The 12,948-nt window shown below is 38.8% G+C and overlaps 1 protein-coding gene and 1 long non-coding RNA gene across 2 annotated transcripts in view; both read left to right on the top strand.

Moving 5' to 3' along the window:
- The first annotated feature begins 716 nt into the window (after window positions 1-716).
- LOC135241774 (uncharacterized) lies at window positions 717-2,035 on the top strand. Its single transcript, XR_010326107.1, has 2 exons — window positions 717-836; window positions 1,414-2,035. It is a non-coding gene; the product is annotated as an uncharacterized LOC135241774 (long non-coding RNA).
- A 6,603-nt stretch (window positions 2,036-8,638) lies between these two features.
- The window catches only part of LOC135241752 (mucin-5AC-like), a 32,324-nt gene continuing 28,014 nt past the window's right edge, over window positions 8,639-12,948 (top strand). Inside the window, exons 1-7 of the mRNA XM_064312405.1 lie at window positions 8,639-8,728; window positions 9,085-9,105; window positions 9,254-9,310; window positions 9,425-9,686; window positions 10,368-10,482; window positions 11,782-11,872; window positions 12,035-12,147. Of these exons, the coding sequence (XP_064168475.1) occupies window positions 8,674-8,728; window positions 9,085-9,105; window positions 9,254-9,310; window positions 9,425-9,686; window positions 10,368-10,482; window positions 11,782-11,872; window positions 12,035-12,147 (714 nt within the window). The 5' untranslated portion in view covers window positions 8,639-8,673. The remainder of the gene's footprint in view (window positions 8,729-9,084; window positions 9,106-9,253; window positions 9,311-9,424; window positions 9,687-10,367; window positions 10,483-11,781; window positions 11,873-12,034; window positions 12,148-12,948) is intronic.

Raw genomic sequence — 12,948 nt, 5'->3', positions numbered from 1 at the left:
GACATTAATGGCGATAGTTTGGTTCAGAAAATATGTAAAGCCCCGTCTCGATTTTGTTTCTCATTATTCTGTTGTTGTAAATACCAAATAAGTTCACAAATAAGCACAAAACAATTTTACCTGCCAAATCGCACAAATGTGTCTGTACTCTACTGTGGCCAAGTGTTACTGACGAGACAAGCACACATAATATTCCCACGTATATCATCAGGACAATCAGAGTCAGGAGAAGAGGTTAACCAACAAAAAAAGCAGTAAAAAAGTAGCTGGTTGGAATGTTTTAATGTTAGGCTACCAACAAGCAGTCAGTGCTTGTGGATCACACTGTACCTTATACAGCTGTTTTGGGTTTTAGTCAGAGGTGTAGCAAAGGTGTGACAGTTCACTAGCTGATCAAGACTCTTCGTATTCCCTTTAAATGGGCAGTTGTGTCCCGCACGCCTATTTATTCCTTTATTTGTACAGTAGCCACATTCACTGTCTAATTTGACTTTGCACAATGCCCATCTTGTGAGTTTGATTAAATGTATGTTGACATTACTAAATGGCCTTATACACTGACATATGTTACTAATGAGGCACAAATAAAAGTGCTTGTGGTACACATATGTCCCTGTGATATCATATTCTGTATAATGGAATGTTTTCAAAAGAAATTGTAAAGGATCTTACACATGGCACTTTTATTGACCTGCAACTCACTTACCTTCATCAGGCACTCCACGTCACGACTGCAACGTCCTGAAGAACAGCACTTACCTGGAGAAAAATGGCTGCAAGACCACAGAGCCTGTGGAAGTCAACTCCTGCGAAGGCACCTGCGGAACCTCCTCCGTGTAAGTTCCGAAGGAGCAAAAAAGTTACATCACCAAAAAGCATAACTGTAAGGCAAGGAGCTGCATGGTACTATGAGCCTGATATGGTTATCTGTCTGACATGAGATAAGTTCTTTTCAGGAATTTTGTACAACTAATCAGGGTCCAGGAAACAATCCCAAACTGTACCTTCCTTTTCCAGATGCTCTAGAAAGAGCCTGGATATCAGACTAGGCATCAGGCAACATCTATCAACTGGAGTAAGAATACAGATGTTCCGCAACAATCTAAAGTTGTTCTATCAACAGAATATATGAGTTTCTGCAAGGAAATCCCTCAATATTGGCCTAAAACACAATTCTAGAAAATCTATGCAGAACCAAACAGACTGCAGGAAACTAATCTCACAAACTTTAACTTCCCTTTTCAGACACTCTTCAACATTTAGGGTAGTGACTACGTGAATGAAACTGTTATAAGCGTGATAGAGTGCGTTGTTGAAAGCTGGTGAGAAATATATTTGCAGATGTCCATTTATAAAGGTGTACCTTCAGTCACTGTTTTTCATCCCATTTCCTTTACTTTCTCCTATTTCCAGGTACTCTGTGGAGGCTAATTCTCTGGTTCACACATGCTCCTGTTGTCAAGAGATGTCCACAAGCAGCAAGGAGGTGGAGATGATCTGCCCAGATGGGACAAAGATCAGCTACACCTACACTTACGTTGAAACATGTGGCTGCAAGCCCTTGGAGTGCCCTGAGGAACAATCTTCCCAGAAAGTATCACGGCGAAGGCGTCGATGAACCAACGGGCAGATTCATGGCCGCCACTCCTGTGACGATCGTTCCTCTGGTTGACCGTATAAAGACTAAACAATACAATTCTCTCAGTGGAAAAATGTTAAGTTTAGGCTTATTAGGGTCAGCTGTCAACCATAGTGTGTTTTTTCTTTCTTTTTGTTTGCATGTTGGTTTTTAAGAGCAAGACTTTATTTTAATGTCATGTAGCCATTATTTAATATACATATTAATTAGCTTTATAGAAGGCACAGACTTGCATGGAATGGGTTTAACATTAAATATCAGGAAGAAATAAACAGGGGAAAAGTTGTTATTGTAGTGGCTATCTTAGCTTTAACTATTTTTAGAATATAGCTGCTTATAGAAGAGTGTTTCTGTTCTTACCTGTATTAACCACTTAATAAACTGTAGCAACTGAAATGAGCTCTGATTCTGTGATTCTGTAAAGGGACAGCTTTATTTCAAGTTGTATTGTTATTCACTAGTTACCCTTATTTTAGATGACTTACATTTATTCTGTATGAATATATACTGTGAGAATATACATTCACTGGATATATCTTTGTTCAAAGATCTGCCTGTAGTGTCCCAACCTAGGACTAACACCTGCAATCTAAGTACAAGAGTACTTCCTGGTCACAATTTTGTACTGACATTCCACCAAACTGACAATTGTAGTGGGAAACATCAAATGGCCCCTGAAGGATTTCAAACTCATTTCAAACAAGCCACGGTTTTCAAAAGTGGCCCAATGTTCCTAAGCCTTGGTGGTGCTGCTTGTGTGTTTGGAACTGTAACATTAGCTGGTGAGCAAGTTTGAAATACAGATTTTGAGATATTAACAGACTCCCATAAAATCCAGTAGATAAGACACTGGTTTTATACCAAATTTCAATGAATACAGGACCACTGCGATACTGTATAAACCTCAGTTGTGGACTGTCCAATCAACTGAACAGGATATGAACCCACAGTAGCAAGCTCCTTCTTAAATACATACATCTCTATGTTATTATCACTCATGCAAAATGTGAGCAATAACCAGAAAGAATTCATACTTTCGATCAACAGGAAGACAGGAATACACTTCTCCTATATGACTGTGTGTTGTACATTTAAAATCAGCAATTTGAGAGCAAGTTTCAGAAGGAGTGGCATGTGGCATGTTCAATTCCTGAATATGTTTCTTGACAAACTGACTGATGCATACATTTGTTTGCTGTCCTAGAAGCAGTTTAGGTTGATCCGGGCAGTCAGAAGTCACCTAAGTGTCCACAGGCCGCTGTTCCCTTTTCAATGTTCCCTCACTGATGCCCTGTCTGTTATGACTACACTTTAACTCTCCAAAACTTGCTCTGAACCTTTTCATCTCACGCATCCAAGAAATCCTTTGGTAAACAGGTTTCAGTTCTCTGAAATCGACATACAGTTACTCGCACCTATTCCATTTCATGATGTTCCATTTGCCTGATACATGTTTCCTTGACTCCTCTGTCCTCACGTCCTTTCCTTGAGTCCATTCCTTGCATCCTCTGCTGGGTGGAGCTAAGGAGCTAGGAAAGGATCTGAGGAAAGGACATAAGGAGGTAAAAATAAGTGATTGGAATGAGCCCCAGGGTCACCTTAGTGGCTAACCTCACTCTAGCACAGTGGCTGGTCATTGTTTGCAAATGTTTGTAGCTGTCGTTATTAGCTAGCTAACTAAATTCTTTTGTGCTTGGCAAGGTTAGCTGGCTGGCCATGATGTCCCGAGAATTTGCTGTAGGTGCAATATTTTTGATAGTAAGTGCTGGGACCCTATTGTTTTTGTTCTGTTTATTTATTATTATTATTATTATTATTATTATTATTATTATTATTATTAGAGGTCCAAGCAGCGAAGCTGCAGGAACCCTATTGTGAATTTCCTGATTATTATTATTATTATTACTTGTTAAAATGAAATGGGCAGCAAAAACCTTAAATCATAGAGCTTTAAAACCAGGCAGGTATGTTCCTATGTCTCCCTACTACTCAGGTTATTGCAATGACGCCTAGTGAGCAGATGGTGGCAGTGTAACGCAGACATTTACATTGTGACCCATAACTCCTGAGCCATATAGTGTAGAATCAAAATTCTTTTTTCCACAGATTATTGGGCTCATGCTGAAGCAAATATATAATTGCTTTTTTTTAATTTATTTTTTTATTGGCCCACCACCACCCCCCTCTTTGGAGGACATCTTCATTAATAGTTATATATTTTTCAATATATTCCACATGTCCCCCTAGAGCATACCCACCCAGCCACCCGCCCCCACCCAATTACAAAGAGGCAAAACAATGAATAAACATACAAGAACAAAACAAAACAAAGGAGAACTAAAACCTAACAAAACCAAACAAATGAGAAACAAAGAAAGAAAGCGTTGAATTAAACATGAGCATTGGTGATAGTTAATAGGAGAGTTTATGTGTTGATGTAGGGGATACAAGATCAGGGAGTAAGATGATGAGAGGAAGAAAATAAGATTTTGGTGTGAGATTGTAATATGTGTGTGTGTGTGTGTGTGTGCGTGTGCGTGTGTGTGTGTGTTGGTGTTAGTGGGACTAGTTAGCAGGCAAGTTTAATGCGATGATAAAGGGGGCCCAAATTTTTTCGAAGTGTGAGGTTTGGTACTGGAGTATAATTTGTTCCATTGATATGTGTTCTTTGAGGAGATTTAACCATTGCAAATGTATAATCCTGATTTAATTTGCATATGCAAAAATACCACAATTTTGAATTTTTTGCAAAACCTTCTTTTGCAAACTAGTCTGGGGCCATTTGGCCTATTTGCACCAAATAGGCTAGAAAGAATCTGTGGATACTGAAACTTGCAGAATTATAAATAAGTTGACTTTTCAAAACAAGGTTTTTTTTGTTAAATTTTCAACCGTTGACCAATCAGGTTGAAACTTTGCATGCTCAATCTCTTTGAAAGCCCCCAATCAGCAACCAGCAGCCATTTGACAAGCTTAGCAATGGCCAGTCATTATGAAACTTGGTGAGTATATTGAGCTCTGGACTTGGTACTCCCATTTAAAATTTGGGATCAGTCAGCCACAAGGGGGTGTTACAGGAAATAATCTGGTTTTCAAATAGCATATCTTTGGCTATGGTCTTTGGAAAATGCTATGAATCATATAAGTATAAGTATATCCTACTCCTGTGGAACAACCTTACCTCAATGGGCAATGTTGGCCAATATTCTTTTTCTGTCAGTTTGAATTGTTCAGCAAAACCTACATTAGCGAATTAGATTAGTCTGGGGCTGTTTGGTTCATAATCACCAAATTAGATTGTAAAGAATTTCTGAAGTCTGAAACTAAATAATTATCAATAAAATGTAGACTTTTCAAAACAATAAGGCCGCCACACGTCAATCAATTTTCATGGGTGTGGCCATGTTTTACTTTCACAGAAGTAACTCATGAACGCTGAGACCGATCCTCACGGAATTTGGTTTCTATATCATATTCACTAGCCACTCAGATGAGCTAAAAACTACTTAAAGAACATGGCCGCCAGCAGCCAATAAGCAATCGGCAGCGATTTGACAAGTTTAGCAATGGCCAGTCATCATGGAACTTGGTGAGTATATTGAGCTCTTGACTTGGTACTTCCATTTAAAATTTGGGATCAATCGGCCACTGGGGGGTGCTACAGTAAATATTCTGGTTTTCAAATAGCATATATCTGCTTATGGTTTTGGGAAAATGCTATAAATTATTTCAGTAGATCCTGCTCCTGAGTAACAACCTTACCTCAATAGGAAATATCAGCCAATATTCTTTTTTTCTGCCATTTTGAATTGTTAGCAAAACCTACATTAGCAAAGTAGCTTGGGCTGTTTTGTTCATTATCAGCAAATTAGAATGAAAAGAATTTCTGGAGTCTGAAACTCAATAATAATCAAAAAAATGTTGATTTTTCAAAACAATATGGCTGCCACACATCAATAAACTGTCATTGGCATGACCATGTTTTACTTAACCAGATGTAACTCATGAACGCTATGTCCGATCCTCACAAAATTTGGTTTGTAAGTACAGCACATGACATGCAATTACAATTTTGCTTGTGAATACAGCTTGTGATTGCATTATGATTAGAACATCTGACCACCATAATAATTATGGAGGACCAAAAATGCAGAAATGAAAAGTCAATGATGATCAATTAATAACTGATTATTTTCTTCTCTTATCAATTATCAAAAGTTTATTTTAGTGTTATTATCATTTGTAACATCCACTTCTATTCAATATCTGCTATGAAGGGGAAGAAGGGAAGGTCAGGTGATATCATCACACTTAATAAACTTTTACTATTTTAGGCTCATGCCCATCAAATAAAAAAGATTATTAAAAAACGCCCCACCCCCATTCACCCTTCTCACCCGAGCTCAGGACACCCCTGTGCCCAAAAACCTTTTGAAATATGTTGCTTGTCACCTTTTCAAATTCTGTCTTTAACTAATGTAATGTGGTCACCTATCTTGCGATTTTATATTGACCATGACAGATGGTGACAGTGATGACAACCATTTTTGTGCTGTACAGACACAGGGAATTGATGGACCTGAGCTTGTTGACGCACGTATACTGTTTAAACAAGAGTTGTTACATACTAGAGCAGGAGTACAAACAGGAAAACTCATAGTGTGAGCAAATAGTCTACCTTTTTGAGCTGTAATTAAGTTTGCAGCTCCAAATAAGTCGGCTCAAATTCACCCGGCTCATCTGTTGACATGGGGATTTCCATACTATCCTTTGCAGGAGGTCTGGGCTGGCTAGCCTCAACTGTATACCCCCTCCATGGCATTAAAGGAACCCAACACAGAGGTGGATTGCACAACGATAATTAAAGAGATAAACAGAGTTATCAATCGAACCATTATCACCCAATAACTAAGACATATATGAAGAGGAATTAAACATTTCTGATTGCTGGGTTTGTTTTCCACATACAGTGGTGTGGAAATGAAGGCCATTTTATTATGCTAGTGTTCCTATGTCACTTACATTACATTACATTTATTTATCCAAAGCAACGTACAAAAGTGCATATCATGGTCATTGGACAACTACAAAACACAGGTTCAATAAGGTACAATACTAATTTTGTACAGCTATTTATCGCCAAGAACACAGTTCAGTTCACGCACTTATATAACAACTGTTGAATTTCACCTGGACACAAATCCAAACGTTAAACAAGTAATCTATGAAATGCCAGGAGAACCTCACGGGTGTAAAAACAACTACACTTATTTTATAGTGCAAAAAAATAATACTAGCATGCCCCCTGCCATGCTATTGATGTCCCCAGGCTTTATATGGTGTACTGGGACTGGAACTAGATTCATGGAGAAAAAGTGTGTTATGTTGCATATGTGATTCTGGCCATTAGGCATCGTGTCACCCTGTATCCAGTACCAGATAGATCTTAAAGAGATATTAATGACGGGGAACTATTTGCTTATGTTATGTTTACAGGATATGGAGTAGGATGAACAATAACCGAGACTAAGCTACTAGCTGTGCTGATTGAATCCGTAACGATAACGATACAGCCAAAGCAACACAAAGTGTCACTGCTGACATTTAATATAATTGCTGAATGGGGCAGTTCTGGATTATGTTCCAGCATCTCAGAATGGCACACGCGCTGTGGTTTGTAAAGAATGTTATACTTACATTCCTGACAACAATGAAGATGAGAATAAGAGGTTGTGAAAATTCATGACTCCTTCTTGGACTTGGGATATGTTTGGATGGTTGAAAAATGGCCTGGGAGGGACTGGCACTGTTATTGCGCTGTGACTCTTGTTGATCTGTATCATACTGATGCTGATGAGCTGTGTTTTAAGCCTTTTCACCCAATGTGTAAGGCCACCCCAATAGCACCAGTCAGGCTGGAGCCCAACATTATACAGGAATGACCACAAGGGTTCCTGGCAGATGATGATATTGTCATCTAAACCACAGATCGCAGAAGACGGTTGATGACTGAGTGTGTTCTGACTCAAAGGGAGACAACCTTAGGCAGGGGTGAGCCCACACCTCAGGTCACTGAGTAATATAAGTTGTGTTTCAAAGCTTGTCGTTTTAACAAAAAACAGGAGGGATTGACAGGAGTAGAGTTTTCTTTTTTATAACTAGAAATACCCCACTAAAATCTTAGGCCCTCCAGCAGTGCCTCTCAGGCTCCAGGCATCGATCCTCCCAAGGACAACAAGAAGTTTGAATATTGCATGTGTGCTTTAGTGTGTGTGTGTTTTTATTTCTTTCTCTCTGTCTTTTATACATTTCTGGAAGTCCAAACCCTTATGAGCTTGGCTTTTCCATTTTCCTCCCCTGCCAACCTATCATGGAGCAATTGGCTATGAGGCCATGCTGTCTGGCATCAACTGATTGATAAAAACGAAATAATCATTTTTGATTTAATCATTAAATCATTTTTGTGTACATTGAAGGCAAAGTATTTGTGCTATATGATTAGACATTACCAGTCATTTATTTTGTTATTTATTTTACTATATGCTGTATTAGCCTCTCACAGATGAGTGGGACTGAAGTAGTAATCTCTTATGATCAAAAAGGAGAGAAGAACATAATATTATTATGACATCACTGACTGTGTTAATGGAAAGATAATGCAATAAATACAATAGATAAGGAGAATAGATACACCTAAACAATAAAAAAAATCTTTAAGTAAAAATTCAAATAAAAACTTGCATGAACTACGTTCCTATATGAAAATTGTTTCAAAATGGCAGAATTTGCATGGAACAAATCTGTCAACACTAGCTGTGTATGTCAATGTTTAGGGAGGGAATGTACACTTTCTTAAACAGTCACTTTTCATCTTGACATACTCAAATTTGCCTGTCAACCCCACCTTTGCCGCCTTTGATTTCCAAGGTTCCATGGTCGCCCCTCAGGAAGTTGGGGGATATAAAACTCAGAGTCTGGCTGGGAACTTTACTCCAGTGCACCAGTGCTGAGAACGTTCCAAGCCCCATAGCAGAATGGGGACACTCTTACGACTCCTGGCCTGGACGCTGCTGTCTGCTGGGCTGACAGGTCGGTACATCTTTTTGCAACTCTAAGATCTGCAGGAACTGCTTTAACATTCCTTTTCCAATTAATGCTCCTATGATGCAGCTCCACCATTATATTACAGATTATTACGTCATTGATAGAAAATTAAGTTTTTGTGGTGTTATGGAAGCTTTTCCAGTTAAAACATCAGTACATGCTAAATGTAAATTCAGGTCATAATGTGGAATATACATTACACAAGATCTCAAATCTCAAAGCATGCTACTTTCTATTATCTAAGATAATAAACATGTTTTTATTGTGACTTGGAGAATCTGATAAAGAATATGTAATATAAAATGTTACAAATACATTTTTTTCATTGCTTCTCTCCACAGTTGGTCAAGAAGGACAACAAAGTAAGTCACGAATACAGCAAAATACTGAATATTTCATAGAACAATAAGGCTTTGCATTATTGCCCGAGTTACTGTTTTGAGTTACAGTTTTGGCTGTGTTGTAGAAAGAAAAAACAGTACAGCTAACTTCTCACTCATTGTGTTGTAGCCACTCCTCAGTCTGTGACTATCATCCCAACCCTGACTAAGATACCGCTGATCTCAGGTAAGGTCTGGAAATGTGCTCTCACAACTTACTGTCTATTACTGACATTTAATACCTAACAGAATGTTCTACTAAAAATCTGACATTGATGATGATGATTTTCTCTGGCCCAAGGAGTGAGCCCTACTCACAATGGCCGAGTTTGCAGCACATGGGGAAACTACCACTTCAAGACTTTTGATGGGGACGTCATCCAAGTGCCATCCACCTGTAACTTTGTCCTAAGCTCTCTGTGCAAGAGCGACTACGAAGAGTTCAACATCCAGATGAGGAGGCAAGTGGTGGACGGCCTGCCCACCATCAGCAAGATCACCATGAAGCTGGACGGGACAGTGGTGGAGCTCCTCAAAGACTCAGTCCTCGTCAACAAAATCAAGTGAGTACTATGAAATCTTAACCCTACAATCAATGAAAACAGACCATTCAGACCACCTCGGATTGTCGATTATCTAATCTGAAGAGAATCTAGCAATGCATCATGGATGGGCTTGAACGACCCAAGAGTCTCCTCCTGGAGCTATTCCACGTATTGCCAATATCTCAAAATTGTGCAAAAAAAATTCTTCTGATATATGTGCAGTTTAGAAGGCACATATAACGGCTATTGCACTATTTCATTAAATGTTGTCAAATTGATCTGAATCTAAATTCAAACAGTGAATAAAGACCTTCACTGATATTAGAGAATGTCTTTATTCACTGTTTGAATTTAGATTCAGATCAATTTGACAACAGTGATTTAGTTTTAATCTGGGTAGTACCGTAAACTTACTGACTGTGTTTACATACACACCAATATTCAGATATTAACCCAAATATCAAGTATTGTGCTTATGACATGAGTAAAATAAGCCTAATAAGCCAGTATCCCAGCAATGCCTAACCAGTATGTGTGATATGTGCCTCTTATACTGGTTAAATGGCAAATATAAAAAAGTATTTTCAAATGGTGGTTAATAAGACATTATTAGCATTACATGGGCAGTGTGACAGGTTTGTTTGTTTTGTTTTTTTGGTCATTTGTGTTGCGCCTTTAACCAACTTCCATATCTTTCAGTGTCAAGCTGCCATACAGCCAGCTTGGAGTTCTCATTGAGCCGACCCCCGCTTACATTAAAATTACATCCAAGCTGGGCCTGGTTGCCACGTGGAACAAAGATGACTCCTTCTTGGTATGACGCTTGTGATGCTGTGTAAAAATACATTGAAGGCCGGCTAAACCTGGGGGATGTAAACATACTTAATCAAATGTGATATTTTGAGTCCTAGGTTCACCAAAGTAACATGGTAGTTTTTTTTTTTATTTGTAAACATGCCAACATCTATGTTTATTCCCATACACAGCATGTCACAAACCTTAGAAAGTACACTGCACACATGTCTGATGAACTATCCTCTTCATGTATTGTAACCATCCTAACAGTCCTGTAGTGACAGGTGAGTGGTATATTGTAGCTGATGTAAGACCACGAGATGAACTCCGTGTTCTTCTAAATGAGAAGGCAACAGCTGGATCTTGCAACCAACCAGTAGGGGGATTTTCTCTAGCATATGGTTGGCATGGAGATACGGAATGTAGACAAGCAGAGTCCTGTTCTTCAGAGAGGGTCATATCCAATTCAGTCTCTAAGCCTGGCACCTTCAAGCCAGCCGTAAACATAATGCTGTAGCACAGACCTGTTAACTCTACAAATGTCAGAAGCACAAAAATATCAGTGTGTGCAGTGTACTTTACAAGGCATGTGGTGCACCCAGTGAATGCATGTTAGCATGCTTTCCTGTGCACAGTCACACTCGTGTTTATTAGCATGACTTATAGAAAAAATCTCCTGCTTCACTGAAGCAGTAATGTTTCTCTTTTATAATTCCCACTGGCTGTTTTCCAACAATAGAGAGCAGGATCTTGAAACCACAATAGATTATTCCTTGTGTACTGCATTTACATTATGTTTAGTATAAGCAAAAAAATCAATTTTGGGAAAGACAAACCTTGACAGTTGATTTTCTAAACACATGGCTGCCCAGGGATATTTGTGAACGTTTGCATGATTTTGCAAAACATCCCGTTGAAGGTCCTGTTATCACATGAATGCATGAATCCACAGTTTCTGTGGTTAAGCATGCTACGGACAGAAACGGGCATTGTCCGGTCACATTTGCGAATTAAAAATTGTCTACATCATCAATCATCAAATAGCAAAACTACAAAGTAAAAACCAAAAAGGATGTGAGGCTTTATTTTTTTATAAACTTTTTAATATTTGTATATAATATTAAAATGATATAATAATAATTTTTAAAGCACCAAAATAAAAAATAATGTAACAACGTAATCTAAAATAATGTAAAACTGTCAGAGGTCATGGTTTTGTATATAATGCTTGTGTTTCAGGGAATAGTTTCCTAAGATAAATAATACAACTCTGAACTCTCAGCTTATTGTTTAAGTCACATTTCTCATGTTGTTCTAGATGGAAATGGACAAAAAATTCAGAAACCAGACGTGTGGGCTCTGCGGTGACTTTAACGGGGTGCAGACCTATGACGAGTTCTTTAAAGATGGTAAGTTTTTGCTGAACCTCTGTGAAATTCACCAATGCTTGCAGCTAAAAAAACTGAAACTCTAACTAAAAGAGCTGACTGCATTGTATTCTATGTCTATCCACATGTATGTTGTAAAATATATATTCAGAGCTTAACCTCCAACCTTCTCATGCCTCACAGGAGCAAGATTATCTGCAATTGACTTTGCTAACATCTGGAGGATGGACAGCCCCACAGAAGACTGTGAAGAACCTGCACCGTTGCCTAAAAAGAGGTGCAAAACTGTGGAGCTGGTAAGAACCTGCACCTGGTGTAGTACAAGTGTATGATAGATTTTCAGTTCTTTACATCCATTCATTTCACAAAGCAGCATGTCCTCCCCAGTGATAAGGACATTTGATCACTCATTCGGTGTTTTGATTGGTCCTGGGGTGTAACAGAATGGGCAGCATTTCAAATAAATGCATTTGAATTATTTATGGGTTAGCCCACTGTTTTGCATGATTTCATATCTTCGCATTCTCTGCAAAGCAGCATATTTTTCTGGAATTTTGGTTGCAGTATTTTTTTTTTTTTTTTTGGGCGGGGGGGTAAAAGTATTACACAATAATTGTGTTGTTCTGTGCCTTGACAGTACTGTACCTGTTGTGCTTATCCCCGGGCGGTTATCCCTACAGAGAGCGGCTTGTGAGCAGCTGCTGTCTGGACGGGCCTTCAGCAGTTGCCAGGACCTGGTGGCCAGCGATTACTTAATGAAAGCCTGCATCTCCGACTTGTGCTACTGCGACCAGAACAGCAGGTCTTTTTGCCTGTGTAACACCATCTCGGAGTACTCGCGACAGTGCGTACACGCTGGTGGACAGCCACAGCAGTGGAGGACCCAGCAATTCTGCAGTACGTGGCTCTCCACTTTCCTCCAACGTGCATGCAACGATCCAAGTGACATTATATCTTCCTCTGAAACACTGATGAAAATGTTTCATCTATTACATAGACAGTATTTTATATCAAAATACATATAACATAAACCTAGCCAACAGCAGTGTGAAAAAATAAAACAGGGTTAATATTTTGTAGAATATCTTTTACAGACC

Source organism: Anguilla rostrata, chromosome 16, assembly GCF_018555375.3.
Source record: "Anguilla rostrata isolate EN2019 chromosome 16, ASM1855537v3, whole genome shotgun sequence".
In the NCBI taxonomy this organism is placed as follows: Eukaryota; Metazoa; Chordata; class Actinopteri; order Anguilliformes; family Anguillidae; genus Anguilla; species Anguilla rostrata.
This window is presented reverse-complemented; position numbering and strand designations above follow the sequence as displayed.